The sequence below is a fragment of the Cylas formicarius genome, unplaced genomic scaffold (genome assembly GCF_029955315.1).
Source record: "Cylas formicarius isolate icCylForm1 unplaced genomic scaffold, icCylForm1.1 PGA_scaffold_1__22_contigs__length_36826433, whole genome shotgun sequence".
Lineage (NCBI taxonomy): Eukaryota > Metazoa > Arthropoda > Insecta > Coleoptera > Brentidae > Cylas > Cylas formicarius.
Genome location: NW_026844264.1, coordinates 21436753 through 21459039, shown reverse-complemented (window position 1 = coordinate 21459039; position 22287 = coordinate 21436753). Strand labels below are relative to the sequence as shown.

The window sequence follows — 22287 nt, the reverse complement described above, 5'->3', positions numbered from 1 at the left end:
GGAGCTTGTTCCAATGGTGTTTGCAATCGAGCACAACTTAATTAAAAGATACACTGATACACTCAACTTTATTTACTTATTGCTTACCTTGTCTCGTTCAGATCAACCCACAATGAAAACATCCACATGGCTCAGATAGCCAGATAGCTCTTCAATATTCAAGCACTGATACCGGCTTTGAGACTGATTATTGCTTTGAATTTAGTCTGTTATAAAAAATTTAAATATTATATATAAATAATTAACATAGTTGCACTAATCGTCATGAAAACTTTGGTAACTACGAATAAGGAAGAGGAACTTTTTTGTATTTTGCATCACTGTAGTTCTCAATATTTCATTTTTTAATTATAAAAGGAAATAGATACAACTAAACTTTTTAATTTTAAAACACGTTGAGATGAAAATGTTAAAAATACTAACTTTTGCCCAAATGCATTTTATTTCTTCAAGGATTCAGAAAAAAAGGGCACGGTATGATGCGGAAATTTAATATTTGCAACATAATTTATGAATAACTCGTGCAGTTATTGAAGGCCGATCCGTACGTACGTACCATTTAACCCATATATACATTTGATTTTAATAAGTCTAAAAATCAAAAGTAACGTAAATTAAAACTCTTCATGATCCAAACGCAACGCTTTGAGTGGGAAATTAATAAGTTCCTGGTATAAGCACTGCTGGAAGTTCAAACGATACGAATTGGATAAAAATGTACCCCGTCGGTTCCGTAATTATAGACCGGCATGCACGTGAAGACAAAAAATGGCTGGAAAAACCTATAGGACAAAAATTTAAACGACTTTACTTTATAATAATGAAAAAATACCGTTTTACTGTATAAAACTGCAAATAGGTAAGATAAGCAGTTGCTTGGGTGGTGTATGACGATTCAAAAGTCCTGTCGTAGGAATTTTTGGGAATTCCAGAATAATAATAATCAAGAATCTTTAAAGTAGTGCGTGTTATTAATCCTTATATCAGTACTCGTTTCTGTTATTTATAAATGCTAACAGAAAAACGGGCACTGCATGGTATGGAACTTTAACACTCTCAACATAATTCATCCAGTCATCCAGTTAGTGAAGTGATGCGTAATTAAAGATACCGTAATACGTACCATTTAATACCTATAGGTATAAACAATTCTTGAATTAAAAGTCTTCATGCTTCAAACCCAACGCACTATGTGGGAAACTAAAAAATTCCTGGCACAACTGCTGCTGTAAGTTCTAATGATAGGGACTGGAAAAAGAAACACCCCGTGTCGTTTCCGTAATTATAGACCGGTATGCACGCGAAGATAAATAAAGGCTGGAAAAAGCCATAGGACAGTAATTCAAACGGGTTTACTTTTTAATAATGAAACGATTCCGCCTTTTTTGCTTGGGTAGGATAAGCAGTTGCTTAGATAATGTTTGATGGTTCAGAAATCGTTTCATAGGTATTTTTGGGAATTGCCAGAATAATAATAATTAACAAGGAACATTCAAGTAAGAGATTACCATAAGATTAATTCGGGAACTGATTCCACTGATGAATTACATCCGAATACAACACGACAGAGCAATTGAATCCTGATTATCGAAAATGACAAAATTTGTACAGACCCTGCTTAGTTAAGTTTAAGTTCTAAAACACCAAATGTCAAACTTGTTAAAAACAGAAAGGCATTTGTTTTTTGCTTTTGGTGTGTTAAGTGATTGTGTTAGAATATCTGCATACTATAAAAGGACACTTTTTTCAAATTTTTAAAATCTACCCGGTACGTATATAAAGGTGCGATCTAGAAATTGCAGCACTGAGTAAATATAAATATATTTTGTTAACATTTTGTCAAGTAGTTGGAATAAATAGGAATAAACATCGAAGTTAGTGTCAAACAAACTTTTGAAGAGAATTTAAAAAAATTCAATGTTGCATTATCTATGGTAGCTTCTCTCATAATAATACTGCATGACTTAAGACGTTGAACATTTAGTATAAGATGCGGGGCATTTTTTTCTGAATTCTTGAATAAATAAAATACAAAGTTGTCATTTTAAGTATTTTGTTTAATGGTAAGAGGGGTCATGTGATATATTTTTTAAGGGTCTTTTCACGTTCTACTCGCATTCCAATTTGATTCGTCAGTTTTTGGAAGACAATGCTTGCCAATGTTTTTTTATTTTTCTATGACTTAACTAAAGCTTAACTAAGCTTAAACTAAAAAAGTAAATAGTTTCATTTTGCCAATTATTTTATTAATTATTCGAAATTGGCACCTTGTGCACTTTTTACAATAAAGTTTTGTCTATTAGATTTTCAACTGAATTTGGTTTTGCAACAGGCAAGCGTTTATTAGACTCTCTTGCAAAAACCGACCAATCATATGTTTTCAAATTTGCCATGCGAATAGAACGTGAAAAGACTTTTAAAAAAGGTATCACATGACCCCTCTTATCATTTAAAAATTACATTAAACGGGGCCCTGCTGTTATTTTGACATTCTGAGATATGGTTCCTATGTCAAAAATTAGTCATTTTAATTATATACGTGCATGCCAAATTTCGCCGTGCACTATTCACGGGTACAAAAAATAAAAGGGGGTCCCATCATTTACACTGACAATGTACGATATTTGAATTCTGGTGGAAGAAGGATTATATTAGTTTGTCGGATGTTTCTAGTAACTACAACTAATGATGTCGGATATTGGGTTGCAGTTGTTGATGGTAGGTTGTAACATATTCTTAAGGTTCATGTTTCTGTAAAAAAAAACTAGATGTGACCTGCTTTCACTATGACACTCTAAACCACACAACAAATACAAAATTGTCTTTTTCGACCACTCCCGTGGACTCTTGTACAACCATCCTCCACAGACGCTGAAATACTGAAAATGACCCAACTGCAATCCAGATTGCAGTTAGCTCTGTGGCTAATGGTAAATAGGCCATAAGGTCTAATTTCTGAGGGTAGAAGCCGTTCTTAAAACCTCACGTCACAACGATGGATCACCAACATCGTATCACTGTTGCGATGGTCAGACATCCCAGTCTACTATCCTACTATGTTTAAATAAAATTGGAGTAAATTCTTAAAAATTTTATCATTTTCGATGGTTTGTATAACAAATTTAGAAAAGTTCCTATTAATTCTCAAAAACTTTCAACATGAATAAATAACCTTTTATCATCTGCAGTCTAGCAGGTATAAAACAACCACAACAAAAGTACCGAAGACCCTTACATGCATATTGTTCCACGGTGCTAGTTTGTTATTTTTATTTAATGAATAAATCGAGCTGATTTTTTTATCGAAAATCGTATGAAAAGGTGCAATAGATTTTAAATGTGGCAATATTGCTTGGATATAGTGTAATTGACAAATGTAATGACATACGACTGTGTGGCGTGTATAACAGAGTTAACAACGTTTATGTGCTTAGTAATTACATTTTTAACTATTTTCAGTAACAGCGTATTGATATTTGGGCAACTATAATGTCCAGCAACGGGAGTCAACCACTTCCAATATTGGATTTTGCTAAATATTGCATGATGCTCGCAGGAATATGGCGATTATCTCTACCCACAGAAAACCCCCTACTCCGAAGGCTCTACAGATTTTATTCGGCATTTATTCAAGTCTATTTTCCGATGTTTTTAATTTCTCTTTCCCTGCAATTAACAATATCGATCACCGACAATAATGCACAGCAAACTTTATCTAAGACGTTTGAGCAGTTATCCTACGTTATCGGTCTGTTGACGGTAGGCGTCGCAGCAGTGCTGTATCAAACCAACAGTGTTAAAGAAATCATAACCTACATCATCGCCGAGGATGCAGATATAGCACGATCTGCAGACAAGGAAGAGTTGCGAAGTCATTCCGAGCAGGTTCAGTTTTGTAGACGATCCAGTTTTGGGATAGCTATTTTGTCAGTTTGGATGGGTATATCAATGTGTTCAGTCAACTATTGGACTCGATTTCAAATCGATAAGTACAAGGGAGAACACAACGGGAGCGTTGAAATGCCGTTTGCCTATGATTTGTATTACTATAAACTAAACAAGGTTGAGCATGCTTCGATTCTGTTACTGATTAACGATGCTTCTGTCGTTGTTTGTGGTCTTCTAGCAGCGTCTACGAAAATATTCTTTTTTTCTTGTATTATCTTTCCATCGTCGATTTTAAAGCGTCTGCAGATTCGATTTAGGAGAATGGCTGTGTCTGAAGAAAGAGCATTGGTTGTAATGAAGGAATTTGTATTGCAACATCAGCGTGTTATCCGGTATGTATGAGATTGAGAAGAATTCTCTCCTTATACTCCTAAGAGTTATAGTTAAATTTATATAGCTACTGGATAATATAGGGACTGTAAATATTGTAAAATTTATGCATCTCAGTGTTACATTAGTGTTTTCGTTATAGTTGTTAGTTTTTGCTACAAATTTAGTTAGATCTGTATATATTTTGACAAACTACTGCCGAAAAAATGTCTCATCTTACCCCGGTCGAATTGACAACGGCCATGTTTATTGTTGAATGTTGTCAGGTCTTATTGGTTTGAATTTTGAATTTTGACTTTTCAATATTATTTCTCGTAGGCTATATATCTAGCATATATTCAGCAGACATATGGTTATATCACCAAAGTATATTGTTGCTTTGTTTTGAAAGAAGGATAAGTAGTTTCATTATATATTGTCCGTTTTATTCGCAATTCATGCCATAGTATTTCCTGTCAGACGTTGCGTAGTTCTGGCAGCATAGGTTTCAAATTTAAAGTTGTGCCTTTTTTACTATAGAATAGATTTTATTTGTATTTTAATTAAATAGAAAAAGAAAGTTGTCCTTTTTGAAAATGAGGTGCTGATGTGTCCAGAAGTGAATATGCTATAATACAGATCGCTCAATATAAAAGTATTATTTTTTTTTTTTATGGGTTATCCAAGTAATTTTCAAATAAACAGAACTCTTATTAGTTGGAAATAGTCATTTTAAAAGGAGTTAAAACTGCTTTGGTATTTAATTTATTCATTCTTGAAAAAATTACCTATTTGAACATTAACGGGGGTTTTCCTTAAACTACTGTTTTTAATTGACAGTTAAACTTATGGCTAAGACGCATGGTTACATTGCATATTGGCCCTATCCATGGATATCATTTTTTGTTATCGGTTTAAATACATAAATTCTGCCCAAACAATCAATCAAGTATGGACACGATAATAAATTCTGTCTTATAATTTACAAGCTGTTTTGAGATATTTTTCAAGTGTAATTAACAAATGGAAAAAAGTTATACTTGCTCAGGCTTATTCGAATAGATATATTTAAGCCAAATAATACGACAAATTACATAACTAAAATTATTTTAATACTAAACGATGTGGTTGGTTCTGTTTTAGTTTTATTGGGAAATTAAACGCATCAATGAAATACGTGATATTTCTCGAGTTCCTGTTAAATTCGCTGAATATAGCCACGGTCTCATTTCAGTTCATATCGGTAAGAACCAGCCTACTCTCAATTCGATTATCAATTTTACATTATTTTAAAATTATTTTGTTCTTTGCTTTTCTATTCACTCAGACATTTGTCCTCGGATGGAGCGCCAATGAGATAAAGATTCAAGTAAGCCATTTCCCAGAACACTTGTTGCTGGTTATTGAAAGTCTTAAAATTGTAACAAAGCTGTTAAATTATTCACGAATACGATCATTATTTGAAATGTATTTATTATATTGCAGAGTTTAGCTTTGGCAAACGCCGTATATAGTAGCCCATGGTATCAACAATGCAAGACGATCAAAGGAATGTTGCTCATTATGATGGTCAGAGCTCAGAGACCATTGGTGCTGACTATAGGTCCATTTGATGCCATGACTACCCAATCGGCTTTAGCGGTAGTATTTTAAATTTTTGACTCTAGTGTCCAATGAACTGTTACTGTTACGTTTCAGATAATGAAAGCATCCTATTCGTATATTAGTGTTATGATGAATAACTATAACTAAGGACCACAACTTTGAAGTAAATGTAATGAAGCATCCTGTCAAATATTTTGTGCACATTATCTTCGTAATTTGCGAGAAGAAATCGGCGCTTTCGAATTGGCAGTGTTTTAAAGAGCAAAATCTATCTTTGCTTTTCAGTAGAATCCGGCACGAATGCATAGTTAGCTACAATAGTGATATTTATATTCAATTCAGTTATTCAGAGTGTTATACCTATAACGACGGTATAGGCGACTCCTCAAATGTAGTAAAGATCCGACGTGATTTTTAAATCAAGGAAAAAGGCAATTAATGTAAATTGTTGTCAAATTGTCAAACGTCATGCGCAATGGGGTTAACCGCGTTCGCACAGATATTTTCTATTGGTTTTAAACCAAAAGGTACGCGGTTCATTCAGGATTTCTGAGTTTCCATTTGGTAGTCAGACCTATTCTGGAATCTATTTCAAGCGTACGGAGCATGCGCAATCATTCCCATTTACGAATCGACGTAATAAAACATAATGTTCGTTCGTTTTTGAAACTTTTGATTTTGAATCGGCGCAACACAATTGAAGTTCTTGACTCGGAAACGAATAGAAAATCAAAGATAAATAAATTATAAATAGTGCCTTTATTATCCTGAATAATATATTGTGAAGTAGCGATGTTGAACATAGTTTATCTCCTATCTCACCATTTCATTTATTAACAAAATTTAATAACATTTACATTTTAATAACAAAACCTAATTTGATCAGTATTAGATATTTTAAATAGATAGTTAAATAGTTTTGCACTTCAGTAAGGTATCAGACCGTTCTGTGCTTTGGTGTGACGTAATTGTGTGCACTGTGCCCCCGAGGACCCCATGGCTTCAAAAGCATTGGAAAATAATATGGTCTGAAGTTTTTTGAAATAATATAAATGTCTTTTAGGTAGTGAATACTACAAACACTTAAAAGGAGCCTATGGTAAATAAATATCATTTCTTGTGCAAAAACTAACGAAAACTACCTTTTGCTTCGGAATAATAATTATCATAGCTATATTTGATTTTAATTTTAAAAAAATTGCAAAGAAAATTATAATGCCAAACAACAATTTCTCAAATTTCGTTTAATATAAGAGTTATAAATAAAAGTGTATTTTCTATATCATTCTAGAAACCTTTGATTAAATACAAAGAAGTTTTTGTTTAAAAGTTTTATCTGTTCCGATATGGTTTGAAAAATGCGAATATAAACGCACCCCACGGTGGTTATTTCTGGAGGACGAATATTTCTCTGCTTGAAAGGAACTCTCTCGTCAATTTGTCTTCATTAAAGTTATGTACGAATAGGAGGCTTTGATGATCTGCATTGAAAACCATACATAGTTAACCACGAATATTTTGCATTTTTGAAACTTACCTTCAATGCTGACTCCATGGTCATGGCATCGAAGGGACCAATGGTCAGAAATAGGGGCCTCTGAGTTCGAGCTATCATTGTCAGCAACGCTTTCTTAGCCGTGTCATTTTGTTCATACCATGTGCTGTCATATAAAGCATCTGCCAGCGCCAAACTCTACAAACAAGTAAACTGTTAATTGAGACAATCTAAAACAAGATTGCTTTCGAAAAATCGTCACTGGGCGGGGCAAGTTCATAGTGCGTAGCGCGAAGCAGGAAAGATATAATTTAATTGTGCATGCATCCTGTATAAAATGTCCTTCACATCTCGTCGAACTTCAAAGTTACAGCAAACATCGGTAAATATTAAAATTTGCACAAATAATAGCGTTGTCGAATGACATTTTTTCAATTATCTCGGGCCCCGTATAATTGACGAAACCTGAAACTCTCTCATGACACGCTTTACGATACTGTTCAAATAAAATTATCCCATCTTTAACGGTTTTTCATTTATCGCCAATATTTGACCCACAAAAACGGAAATTTTTAGGATATTTTAGATTTTTTGTTCATAAACGACACACCCTGTATATGATACAATCATTGTTCGAAGTAGAGGTTATAGCCCTGGATTTTCCACGCGTCGTGGTTCAAGAATTTGTTGAAAATATTAAACGGTTTTCGAGAAAATAATTTTTTTCTGAAACCATGCAGTGCGCCGTAATAACCAGCGACGTTATCGCGTCTTGACAACCCCCGAAATAACGATTCCAATATGGTTTTTTTCAAATATTCCGAGCAGCGTATGTGATAGATGAAAACTGCAAATACAAAAATTGTAGGTCTTGATGTGGCCTATGACACCGTTTGAACCAATTAGCCATATTTTTTACGATTTTTGATTTGCGGGTAATAATTTACTCTGTAAAAAAACAATTTTCTAGGTACCTTTTAGATTTTTGCCTATAATTTGAAAAACTTGTATAATCGAAGAAATGCCCGAAATAAATGTTATTGCACTGGATCTTCTGCGTCTACCTGTTAAAGAATTTTGGCAATCGGATGAACGATTATGGAGGAAAACCTATTTTCTGGAAGCCAAAATTACCAAAAAAAAATTTCAAACATTTTTCAAACATACTTGGTAAAATTCGATTGCACCCAATTTCGACCGTTTAAATGTGGACACGGACTTTTACATCTGTGCTAAATTTGAAGTTGATATCTGCAAATTTAGGACACCTAACATATTTTTCATTTAGCATGAAAAATCTGTAACACCCTGTGCATATAGAGCCGTATCTTTTGCGTCTTCTGGTTCAAGAATTTTTTTGGTCTCGTAAACAGGTTTTGAAAAATGATGTTTTTTGTAGATCCTTGCACACGCGTTTTTTTATTTTTTTAGACTGCTTCCCGACCCCTCAGCCACCCCATTTTCAATAGGTTCCGTCACAAGGCAAAGCTGCATATATGTGCCAAATATCGTGCCTCATAGCAAAGTTCAAAAAACAGTCGAAAATCACTAAAAAAAGATGGAAACCGGCGTCGGATCAAAAGGAGGTATATTTCAATTTTGTAGCTCCAACGGTTCGAAAGTTATTCAGGAAAAACCAAAAGACGAGAACGAAGAACGGACAGACAAAAAAAACTTTTTTTGACGGTGATCATTTCTGTACCAACGGCTTAGGACTTACCGTTACCGAGACATAAAATTTTTATACGAGCGCAGATACTTTCGAAAAATTCGATTTCATCGATTCTCGAAGTAACAAGATTACCTACTTGAACTTTGATTTCATTTGCGCCCCATCCTAAGACGAATATCTGGATGAACAAGAAACTCAGGAAGAAAAGCGGAGATATTAATTTGGCTTCAAACTAAAAATGAAACCAAGCTTTTAATGTATCCAGCACGAGGTTACTAATATTTACTTACCGACATTAGCCGAATTGAGACGGTGGCTACATTCAGCGAGTTTAGAAAATAGTCTAATAGGATGACGTACTTCATGAGATCATTCAGATTTTTTACAAACCTTAAAGAAAAGCTGAATTTTTATATATGCAACAACAAAACACATGCACACTTTTTACAAGACAAAATGTGAAGAAAAAAGTAGAGAATACCAAAATATCACTATATCTTTCAATAATATTCACAATATACATTATCATGTCATATAAATGATAAAATCAAATGAACAAATTTCGTTATTTCGTTATTATATTTATTTATATAACCTTATTCATATATTTTCTTTACAAAATCCTAACTAAAAAATTAATTTTCTGTTTGCAGGAAATAATATAAAACAATCTCTAATTACACTTATCTGCCATTGGTATGACAAAGAAAAGAATACATATTTCTACTCGTCGCCCTCTAATTAAAATTTGCCTCATAAAATCTTTCCTGCCAGCTATTTATTCATGTCAACTGCATGGTGTCGCCAAGAGTTCTGATATGCAAGGTGACCACATTTTGAATGGTAATGTATAGGTAAATTTTAAACCATTAAAAAAAGGGGTCGATTAAATGGAATATAAAAGTTTTCAGCCTTGACGCTAAAAGAAATAAAATTGTTCGAGTTGGATAAACAAATATTTTCGATTTTAGTATTTCCTTCCTAGCACATTTATTTCCAATTTTGCAAAAAAAGTTTTAGGGTGCAAAATGAGATTCTATGTAATTCACTGGTTTTGCACACAGGACGTCCCAACTTTTGTACATTTTTAGATTCTCTATAAAAAATTGTCCGATTTTATAAATAATGCTTCATGTCTATTGTTACTCGTTTTTCGAACAATTGAAAATCGGATGTTGATTCGTATTGCATAATTTGCTTAGTACGCCAACTAGACCTGAATTACAAATAACAAAATTATCTGAGCTTTTATAAACAATCTAAAAACGCACAAATATACAGGGCCTTCCATTTAAAATTGTATTCGTTCACCTTCATTTTTGAATGAATTTTAAGATGCATTTTGCGATATGTATCGACCCTTTGTTTTTGGGAAGCAATTCCACCTAAACAATTATTTTCGAATATCCGAACGACGGGCAAAATTGCCTGAGTTATTTATGTTTTCAAAAAATATAATCCGAGAGTAATTATAAACACCTAATCATCGACGTAGTTATTTTTTAATTATGTTTAAAATTTGTTGTAATTCTGGTTTTAACCTGATAATTAATGTGGCTTCGAAAATTTGTAGGACATGCTTGAACCACTGTGAAGCCAGCGAAGCACTATATAGTCATTATAGCAACTAATTTTTATTTTCCTATTATGCAGTGGGTTAGGTGATATTTTTTATACCGTGTATATTCTGTGACTCCCATATTCAAACAATGAGCAAGCAACCCTTTAAGTGGTAGTAAAAGTAGAAAAAAAATGATAGTGAAGTTGAAATGAATTTGTAATATTTTGCTCAAACTCGTTAAGGTATGTAAAGCAATACAGACATAATAATTTATCAGAGAGCAAATAATAATCGTGTATGCTAACTCACCGTATTAGATCCTGATGTTCTAAAACCAGAAGGTGCAAAGTTGACGACGCATCATTTCCGTGGTTCGAGATCTTTCTAAATATAATTTGTAATCTTTTAATAGCGGACGAAACAAAAATTACACAGGAAAAACATATTAGCTTGGTGGAAGTGACCAACATGGCGCTTAGTGCACTCGATACGTGATTTATAACTAGCAAAGCAGTGGCATGTTTCTCTTTATCCAATTTGTAGTAGTAAAGTTCCATCGCGAATGGTTTCTCCACAGATGCGTTTTTTTCAGCGTTGTACCTCCTTATGTCTGCTCTGCGCCAGTAGTTTTCCAGCGTTATAGACGCTCCGATACCGGCAGCAAATATAATCAATACCAAATTCGATAGCTTACAAAACTGCACGTGATCGTAATGGCATTGCAAAATGGCAGGGTCGTTCGATTCCAGTATCGTTTTTTCTTGCTTAATTACATATGCGATCAACTTTCTTCCTTTGGATTGCTGCCAAAGAATTGAAGCAATTTCCGAGATTAATATTGCAATTACGAACGAAAAATTTTGAGATAACTCTTCCGAACTTTTGGTCGAATTGTCATTGGATGCCATTATGCCGCACTGAATACATATCGATATCCAAAATATGGGAAAATAGACCTGCAGCACCGCTGAGTAGACGACGTACAATCGTTTGAGGAACACGCATTTCGTGGGCAACTCTAGGCGCCACATTCCAGCGAAAATCATGCAGAATTTTGCGTAGTACAAAATACGTTGAGCAGGTCGATGGGAAATCATTTTTTTCATTATATCTCAATCTAAAAAAGCAATAATTTAAAACGCGATGCCAGATTATAATAGTTCATATTCCTCTTGCATCTCTACCATTCTTTTTACATTTGTGACTGTTTTGGTCCAGAATGTGTTAATAATAATAACAAGGTCTGGTACTATTTATTGGTAAAAGAAACCTTTTTATGTAGTGGAGTGACGAGTGCACCGCATCTAAGAGTCAGAATCATGTAAAAACCTTTTGTTTTATTCATTAGAATTATTTTAGAAAGAAGTGCGTTCGAAAATATTCCTCCAGGAACATTACTTTGCCTTTTTAAGTTGATCCAAAATGTTGTAAACTCAAGGTCGCGGTATAAATGAGAATCTGTTAAATTCTTAAAATTAAAATCCTAAATGGTCAGTGATATTACCATTAACCAATAGACATAGACACTTTCTTGACAAGTCAAGTTTTTGCTCATTCCTAAAAAAACCCATTACCCAACTTTCAGCAAATAAAAGCTCACTTTTTTTAAGCAAGACGACGATAGTGAGTAATAGACATAATAGACAGTTAATAGAATCTTCCTCCGACAAGCAAACCCTCAGCCCGTGGTAAGTAAGGTCTCCAGATTTAGATGGACATATAAACTGATGAATAACGTCCACGTCGCGTCATGAGTTAAGATTATACATGCATAACCTACCGCAGGCAGTTCATCTGATTTACAGCATTCTATGAAAATCTATAGAATGGTAAAATTTACGCGGAAGCGCAATACGGTACAACACAAATGGAAAATTGAAGTAAACTTTCTCTTTTCTGCGGCTTGCTGCTTATAAATGAATTGACTATAACAATTAACATTAATAATTAAAGTGTCAATACAATAAAATGGTGGATAATTAAAAATAACAACATATTTAATATACTTCTTTTTATATTTTACCTGGAATCGACACACTTCAAACAACTGGAGATTTTTACTCGTTCTGTACCTGGACACCCTTTTATGATATTAAAACCAGAAAAAGTTAAAACAACTTAGTCGTAACTTATCCAAAGCAAAATAGCAATTATATTACCCTGACAGTGTTCGGTATAAAGAAAATCTAATAAAATATTTGATTTTATGAAAGGAGGGTTACGCCCAGTGCACATGTAGATTATAGGTGGAAATTGTGGAAAACTAATGTTTATCCTTTGAAGTGGCATCCGTTCCCTCTTTGTAATTATTGAAACCTCAGGTTCCGCCCATTTCTTTCTGGTTTTAAGGTAAAACTAAACTTATTTTCTTAGACCGTGAATGTTATTCTAATATTTCTCCACTTTTAACAGATATTTGGAGTATATTAGTACTATTTCGTCATATAAAACGAAAGAGTAAGTAGAATTGTTTGAACACTATTTACAAATTGATAATGGGTAAGCAATGCAAAATCGTATTTTAGTTCATGGCGTTTGGATGTAAAATTTATATTTTATATACATACAGCTTTCTTTAATATTTCGGATTTTTGGTACTACGAAGGCAGCTTGTAATAATATTGTTAAGAAATTAATAATAGTAGTTAAAACTCCGAAAATATAATATACATTACACAAGCAAAGTTAATGTTACGATGCTCCACAAAAGATACAATTCAAAAAGTTTTTATATCTATATTTTAAAACAAACTGAGATAAAAATAAAATTCGAAAAACGAAAATGGCAGTTTTTCTGCTATATTTAACGACATGTCACTGCTTAAATTATTTAATGAAATATTATAGGACTATTGTATTGTTTTATTGTTTCGCAGATCTCGATATTAAGAGTTGAATTTGAATCTCCTGCTATAGGTATGGGGTGGTAGTTTAATATTTTGGTGTAGCATAGTGTGGTTTACTTTTATTTTAGGAATTAATGATCATACGATATGATTTAAATTTAGTTAGTCTTTATTATTGTTTTTTTTGTCATTTTTTTGTTTTCATTATTTTAAGTTTTACAACAATTTAATAATAAAATCTTTAAAAAATTGGTTTATTTCCTTTAGTTAACACTAAAGCAATTGAGTAAGATCACGTCAAGTGGACCCCCCCATTTGCCACTTGATCATAAAAATTTAAACTATATATATTTTTTATAAGTACTTATGATGGAAAATTGATCCCCCTAACGATTTTTTAAAATTTTGAATTTAACAAAATTTTTTTTATAATGAAAATTTGAAGCGCTTTTAATTAAAAAAATAAGTTAGAGATAAATTTATGAAATTTTCAGCATCCATGGTCAAATGTCTATACTTTTAGAATAAATTAACGACTTAACATTATTTGTTTATTTTCATATTATTAACTAACATTTAAGTTAACAAATGAAAATTTAACTGATTTCTTGGTTAAAAAAATCATGTTTTTTTTTTATCGGACACATGCTTTATCCATTTAATTTTAAGATTTTAACATAATAATACAAAATATTATTATAAAACAAATTTTATTATTATTTATGTTATTTTATTATAATCATTAATAAAATTTTATTTTTTTAACAATGTTATAAAGAATACATAATTTTTTTTTATTTTAGAATTTTGAAAAAAATAATCAACTTTAAGTTTTTACAGCTGTTATGGTCTATATTTCTTTTTTCTAGGAAATTTAGTAAATTATTATTTTTAAATTTACTAGTCAACACTCCATCTTTAGTTAACAAAAGACAAACCGCTCCGTTACGATTTTCATTTGTTTTTCGCGTATCCTAGTAAATAAGAAAATCATTTTAGAAGTCATTCCTGTTTATTCGTGACATAAGTTTATATGCAATAATTATTAAAAATAAAAGCTGAAGTGTTGTTGAGTTGTGCTTTTTTAGTTAATATTTTAGTTTTGTAATTTTTAATTGTAATAATAAGATTTTCTGTGATTTAAAATGGACCGAGTGAATCATGAAATTATGTGATTAAAAAATTAGTTTTAATTATTATTTAAATATAATTTTGCCAATTTAGTTAATCATAAAAATGATTTTGGTGTTGATGCTGATTGGACTTTTTTCTCGTGGCAAAGGAGCGTGTGATGGTTTAGCAAGGAGTATAAAAAGACAAGTTTATCGTACTAGTCTCGAACGTGATAAAAACAACCACATAACAACCCCCCTTTCCGCTTTTCAGTTGGCCCAAAGTTCTTTTAAAAAAAATACCAACCACGATTCGAACGCTTAACTACAATTAAAAATACTCATGAATTTCATTATTATAAACCATTGGAAAATTTTTCGCTAGAATGCAGGCTCGTTTCAGAAGATGAAAAAGTATTCATTCAAAAAAAAAAAGTTAAAAAAATAAATAACTGACGATAAATTTACAACTATATTTATTTAAGCTTGTTTGTTCTATTCGGTATGTTATGATTGTTAATTGTTAAAAAAAAATAAAATTTTATTAGTAATAATTATTATAAAATAATATAAATAATAATAAAATTTGTTTTATAATAATATTTTCTATTACTATTTTAAATTATCACTGATAAACAGTTAGACAGATAGACAGTTCGAGACGCTCGACAGCGCGGCGCTTCCACAGCGCTCGGCGCCCGGTGCGCTGTAATAAATAAATTCATTTTGTGGAGGAGTGAAATTTTCTTCCGGAATCTTAAACTTAAATGGATAAAACATGTGGCCGATAAAAAAAATATGATTTTTTTACCAAGAAATCAGTTAAATTTTCAATTGTTTATTTAAAAGTTAGTTAAAAATACTAAAATAAACACATAATTTTAAGTCGGTGATATATTCTTAAAGTAAAGACATTTGACCATGAATGCTGAAAATTTCATAAATTTATCTCCTACGGTTGATTTTTAATCCATGTTTTAATGAAAAGTGCTTAAAATTTTCATTATAAAAAAATTTTTGGTAAAATCAGAATTTTAAAAAATCGTTTGGATTATCCATTTTCCATCATAAGTACTTATACAAAATATGTATAGATTAAATTTTTATGATCAAGTGGTAAATGGGGGGTCCACTTGGCATGATCTTACTCAGTTTGGTATAGCATAGTGTAGTTTAGTTTTATTTTGGGAATTAATGATCATATGATATGATTTAAATTTAGTTAGTCTTTATTATTGTTGCTTTTTTTTGTTTCCATTATTTCAAGTTTTACAACAATTTAAAATCTTTGATAAATTGGTTTGTTGCCTTTAGTTAGTTAAAAATATTGACAATATTGCTATATCTATGTTCACTTTTATGAGTTCACCATTAAACTATTTTGAATTTGGTACATCTGTCGTTCGAACTATAATTAGAATTTATTTTAAAATTGAATATTAAAATTTGGATTTTTTATTCTGTTTACTTTCCCTCTTTCTTTGCCTAAAGACAAGATAAAAGTTTCCATAAACAATAGTCCCTAGACGCTGGTGACAAATTTTGTTTCTGTAATTTTTTTCTTAACAATTTCAAATTGCGAGGGTGAGGAAAGTATTTACGCATGAAATGAGTATTTAAGCATGAAACGAAAATGAAAATATTTGTAATTTCGGTGCTTTCACACACTTCGCTTGTTCCAGAATGTTAAAATTGAAGCAACTATTAAATTTAAAAAAAACTTATTTGTTAAATATAACAACATATAAAAAATGCCGCCACACCTTGATATTCTATTGCCAATCGACAAAAGATTCAAACTTTTGTCATTCTAATGCAATTTGAAATTTTATTGAAGACAGGTAATTTGTTTCAAAGAATAAAATAATTGACAAATATCAAAAACTTTATTTTGGTGGATTCGGCGGGATAAATGATTTTTATTTTAGCGTGGACCGGAAAATATCTAATGGAGAATAGAAAAAAAGGCACATACTTCAAATGAAATAAGTAATTTTATAAATTAGTGAATTAAAAAATATGCAGCGTGTGTCAATTTATCGTACCAACACTTAAAGCCGCCTATAACAACCTGAAAAGCACTGCGTTACGTTCATTAGATGTGGTTCAAATGTTTTCTTTGCGGAAAATTGATTTATGCACTATGTACGGGAGTATAAGAATGTAAAGTGATCTTTTTCGGAAACTGTTTGTCCTAACGACTCAAAGAAGTAAGCAATCTTGCTACTAAACTGCTCAAAAGAAAACCCTGGTTATCAAACCTTCAAGATGTTCGCTAATTGGTGTAACCACCATCTTAACCTTTTGGAGTTGATTTTTCCCTAAAGTTCACCTAGTAAAGGTATTAAATTTATTATATGAAACTAAGTTAAATTTGAGTGTTGAATTAGTTGATCACCAATACTCGACTTCCCTTAATATTTAACACGAATATGTATCAAGCGGGTTTGCTATCACATGCCGCATTCATTTTACTTTAATTTTGGCGCTATTCTTTATTATTTTTTTAAATTTTTTTCATTTCAATTTAATTTAATGTTGTCACTTAAAATTATTTTTAAGACAGATTGGATATAGGTATTTTGGTAACGTAGCAATATCGTAATGTTAAATTATATATCTGCTGTTACCATCGCTTCAAATGTCAATGTCAAATTAACTCATTGACAAAACTCATTTATAGTGACGCGATAGCCACAATGGAAAATCAAGGCGATCCTGGCAATAAATCCGGAGAAAACACGAAAGCAATCTTAATTAAACTAGAAACGTATAAATGTATAACTCCTTTATATCCAGTTACCAATGTAAAAACGACTCTAAAGTATTTAGATACCGTAATAGGTGAGACTCGCCCCGTTCTACTTACTGATGATGAAAACTGTTTGGTAGATGAAACATTTGAAATAGAATTCGACTCAAATTCAGTAAGAGAGCTAGATCTTCTAGCTTCTAATCCCATAATGTTAACGGTCATGCAGTCTATTGGGACCATGGAAGCCAGCGTGTTAGAACAACTTAAGGAAATGCCGGTTCGTGAAAAGCCAACCGACAGCTTGTTCAGCTTGTATGAGATGTTTACGGGGGTCAGAATAGATGCTGAAAACTGTTCGGATGAATCCATAGTATCTAAAAAATCAGGTAATAATGGAGAAAAAATGACATTAGGCAAGAACTCAAAGAAATCACCAAAACCGAAATTGTTGAATAATGATGTGAATAGTAACAAATCCACAAGTGTGAAGATAAGTGAATCCGAATTATATGGTGTGTGTGCTGTGGATTTAATACCCATCTTATATGGAGAAGTTAGTTTTACAGAAACTATTGCAATAAAGCCGATTAAGGATTGTTTTAGTATGATGAATACTTACATGAAGTATCCTCAGATAGCTGTCACTGTCTCTACAAAAGATAAGAAAAAAATAATCGAAATAGACAACTTACTTAGCTTCACGATTGAATCAATCTTCAACCCACCCTCTTCGATGTCAACTATGGACTGTGCAATATGCATATTGCTACCACTAGGTGATGACGGTTATCACCCATCGCTTTTTAAGAATTCAAAAGTGGCGAGAGAAAACATTTCTTCAGAAACTGAAAAACGATGGTTTTGGTCCTACGACGAGCCATTTGAAGATTCTGTAAAAATGAAATATTTTATCAATTATTCGGATATAGTGGAAATTAAGAGCAAGGAAGTTTTAGATTTAAACAAAGCAATTCATGGTAACCGGATAAGGTTGGAATTCAATGTTATGAAGAGAAACATTCTTTTTTCAAATGCGATACACGATTTTGCAATGCGTCTCAAAGCATACCGTAAGATATTGCTGGAAATAATGTTGACCTCGCAGGATGATAGATCAAAACGTCCACATCTGCACCTAATGGCAGTCGTTGATGTATCGTCGCTCTTATTACCGGGATCTTGCAGAGTTCGTTTGGCGACGCCCTTGACGACATTTAATTTAGAGCAAGCTTCTAAAATTGTTGGACTCGAAGATTCCTATTTTTTGCCCACATTAAAACCCCAGAGTTCCATGTCCAAGTTAAACTTAGAGACACTCAAAAAACGAAAGGGCGAAAAAATTTCGAAATCTTCCAAGAAAGGCAGGGATCTTATCCATCAATTACCAAATCTACCAGATAGTGAATATGAAAGAAACAGTTTAATAGTGCACGGAGATGACGAGAATCCTTGTTTCGTTGTGGTAGAAGTTGAACTTCTTTCACCCATCAATCCTAGAAGGAATATAGACGAGTTAGTAAGCGATTTGCAAGGGTTGCTCACTCGAGTGGCCTGCTCGTCGAAAAAATTTGTTAGCGTGGACGCAGCGAGTGAATTCTACAAGCAAACAATAACAGCTATTATCGAGGATTTAAACAAAAAGTATAGGGAGTTTTCCGAGAAATGCTTGTGGTCCCCTACGATTCGATATCAGGATTTCGTAAAATATCTTGAGAAGACTGGATCGTATTACTCCTACGTAACGTCCATTTCAACCGCTGTCGAACTTTTAGTGACAAATAAATATCACTACGACCAGGAAGATTTAAGCAATAGCGTAGCATATCAGAATTTAATATGTGAAGCCTTCAGCAGTCTTGTATCAGATGCGCACAAGGTATTGAACAGCTTCCTTTGCAGTAACGCGATATCTACTACTCAGCAGCACAAAGTAAAATCAGATGAGAGCCTTTTTTTCGCCAAAGAGGCAGCCGAAATAGGACGGCATGATCTATCTGATCGTTATTTTCTACAACGAATTCTCAGCGCCCCACAGCAAAGCGCTGAGGTGTGGTTTCAATACGCGATCTACAATTTGGAAATTAACAATCGCGACAAGGCGTTTGAATGCGTTAAGGAGGCCGTCGCTAGGCAGAGTTCTCATAGACACTCCTTGCTCCTATTTGGCATCCTTCTGGCAGACAAAGGGGACACGAGCGATGCTGAAACTTGTTTGTTAAACGTCACTATTCGGGAATCTAAATGGATTGAAGCGTGGGGTGTGTTATACGTCTTTTACCAAATCAATGGTAAGGAAGACGATATGGATGTGGCACACGATATGGCAGTAAAGTATATGGAAGAACCCAAGGAAGTGAATGATTTTAACATATTCGAAGATCTGGCTTGGTGCACTGTTAATATACCAGATACGCTGTTTTTTAAGACAGCCATTTTGCTGATAAAGATGAGAATTTATTCTTGGGCGGAATCTGCTTTGGCTCACGAAGTAGCAATTGATAAACATTATGGCAATGTTAATTATCTGCTGGCCGTAATAAGTTATTATCGAGGAAATTTCAGTCACGCGCTAGAATACTTAGAAGAGGCAAAAGAGGTTTTAGGTAGTGACTTTGCCATTTTAAGCCTTTTTGGTCATTGTTTATTGGCGTTAAAAAACTACGAACGGGCACAAGAAGAATATCACCATGTCATCGAATCTTATAATCGACCTGAGGTTATTCATTTAGTTTATGTGAATTGCTCAGTTGCCTTGAAACAACTTGGTGATCTTGAAAGGGCCCGTAAGCTGATACTAATCGCCTGCAAATACCACCAGACTCCTTATGTTTGGATGACTGCTGGAAAATTGTATTACGAACTAAACGATTTGGTTAGCGCGGAGGAATGCTTTTCTGAAGCAAATATTAAGGACAATATGCTACCAGAGGTTTGGGGCTTTCTAACACTAATCAATATTAAATTAGGAAGGATTATGGAAGCGAAACAGTGTTATCAACAGGCCGTGAAGTGTAGACTTGACGATGAAGCATTGCTGGCGGAAATTCAAAACGAATTTCGAAAATGTTAGACTTTTGGTTTACCAGTATTGTTAATAGATTTTAATAATAAACGGCGGTAGATTGGGGATTGGTGGCTGACGAGTTAATTGTTGCATAATCAAAGAAACAGCTTTCCTTTAAGGGACTAATACGTTGATGTGTTCTTTAGTCTAGTGCCTTGCTGTTGTATGCAGTAGAGAAAGTGAATACGTGAGAGATGGATCCTCTTATTCCTCGTCCAACTAGACGGGGTTTGCCGAACAATCACCCAGTAGGGTAGTGAAAGATGTCGCAATCAAACGATCAGCAATCATTGGCAAAATTTTCCTCAAGTTAACAACCTACGTTGGTGCGTACGCTATGGGTCAGATCTAGGATTCTCGTCTTTGAAAGCTGACTTTTCTTTGGGCTCCGAGTTCCAATCCTAAATGTTCGATTTACCTTAATTTTGTACAGAAGCGAATTTTAAAATTTTATTTTTAACGCAATATGCTTAATTCTCAACGAAATAAGCTGATTTAGTAAAAAATATCGTTTCAAAATCAAATTGTTTTAGAAATCTTGTCACTAAAGTGCTCTTTACTAATAACTTTTTTTTTAAATTTCCCTATATTTTATTTATTTATACTTATATGCACAATAGAACAGATTGCTTTAAGCAGAATCACAAATCCTCAAAAATTGTTGCTCTTGATTTAAGTCGATAAGTGTTATCCTTTAGTCGATAAGTGTTATCGATTTTTTATTGTCGGCTCGAAATTTACCTGTAATTGATCGTACCTAAGCGGACTTAAATCTGAAACAACACCAGGAATATTCAAAAACTGAATATCGTGATATGCATGTTTGCTACGGAAGAGCAAATGGAAATTCAGATCATGCACGACGGCTTTAAATCGAGGCTTATCCCAGTAGAAACGTTCCATCTGCTAAGACATTCATCAACATATACAAAAGACTTGGTGAAAGAGGATCCTTCAAATCTCATAATGTGAATATGAACCGCTGGAAGAGAAGAACGAATATTTCAAAATGTGGCGGCTGACCCGTCATCGAGTACGAGAAAACTTGCTGCTCAGGAAAGAATTGCTTACTCTATAGTTTGGAAATTTTGCATGAAAATGATCTTCAGCCCTTTCACGTTCAAAGGTTCACGCAGTATATGAGTGTGATGAGTAATTGAGAGTAATTTTATGCAATCCGATCTTAGTAAAAATTCAAAGTTATATGCAATTCTTAAATGTCATTTTGTTCACTGACGAGGCTGCATTCAGTCGTGATGGCATTGTAAATTTTCGAAATATGCGTCAGTGGAACATTGAAAACCTACATGAAAAAATTAAAGAAAAACATCAGCGCCGCTTTTCTTTAAATGTATGGGCTGGGATTATAGGAAATAATCTTATAGGACCTAATTTCTTTGGCGGATCGCTTAATGGAAAAATGTATTTGCAACTTCTCCAACTTCTACATTAGAAAAAATGCATAAGGCGATATTCAGTATTTGAATATCCCTGATGGGCCATCAGAGTAGAAGGTGACAATGAGTATTTCAAATTTCTTTAAGTCCTGTTAGGTACAATCAGAATTACAGGTAAAATTCGAGCCGAGAATAAAAAATCGATTTGTGGCTAAACGATAACACTTATTGACTTAAAACAAGTGTAACAGTTTTTGAGGACTTGTGATTCTGTTTAAGGCAATCTGTTCAACTTTGCAATATCAGTTTAAATAAATAAAATACAGGGAAAATTGTGACAGACTTCTGAAACACTTTTATTTTGTAACGATAACTTTTACTAAATCTGGGCTGTGTGTTAAATATCAGCTTATTTCAATGAGAATTAGGCCCACGGCCTTAAAAATAAAATTTAAAAAATTAATTTTGACAAGCTATAACTCGGAAAATATTGCGATTTCGGATTTTTATTACATGATTTACT

At 33.0% G+C, this 22287-nt stretch overlaps 3 protein-coding genes across 4 annotated transcripts; 2 read left to right on the top strand and 1 right to left on the bottom strand.

Moving 5' to 3' along the window:
* Positions 1-1357: 1357 nt before the first annotated feature.
* Positions 1358-6460, top strand: LOC132697115 (odorant receptor 63a-like). Its single transcript, XM_060662407.1, has 5 exons — positions 1358-1496; positions 3460-4280; positions 5401-5626; positions 5743-5898; positions 5956-6460. The coding sequence occupies exons 2-5, from the start codon at positions 3490-3492 to the stop codon at positions 6007-6009; spliced, it is 1227 nt and encodes a 408-aa protein (XP_060518390.1). The 5' UTR covers positions 1358-1496; positions 3460-3489; the 3' UTR covers positions 6010-6460.
* Positions 6461-6602: 142 nt separating this feature from the next.
* Positions 6603-12749, bottom strand: LOC132696286 (odorant receptor 30a-like). 2 transcript variants are annotated; one of them, XM_060661028.1, is made up of 6 exons: positions 12614-12749; positions 10900-11707; positions 9320-9419; positions 9166-9261; positions 7400-7555; positions 6603-7343 (listed from the first exon to the last, which is right to left on the bottom strand). In XM_060661028.1, the coding sequence occupies exons 2-6, from the start codon at positions 11694-11696 to the stop codon at positions 7296-7298; spliced, it is 1197 nt and encodes a 398-aa protein (XP_060517011.1). In that variant the 5' UTR covers positions 11697-11707; positions 12614-12749; the 3' UTR covers positions 6603-7295. The 2 variants fall into 2 exon arrangements, with proteins under 2 accessions (XP_060517011.1, XP_060517010.1); XM_060661027.1 differs by having other exon boundaries at positions 6603-7555.
* A 3253-nt stretch (positions 12750-16002) lies between these two features.
* LOC132696284 (cilia- and flagella-associated protein 70-like) lies at positions 16003-20978 on the top strand. Its single transcript, XM_060661025.1, has one exon. The coding sequence runs from the start codon at positions 17248-17250 to the stop codon at positions 20371-20373; it is 3126 nt and encodes a 1041-aa protein (XP_060517008.1). The 5' UTR covers positions 16003-17247; the 3' UTR covers positions 20374-20978.
* The last annotated feature ends 1309 nt before the right edge of the window (positions 20979-22287 follow it).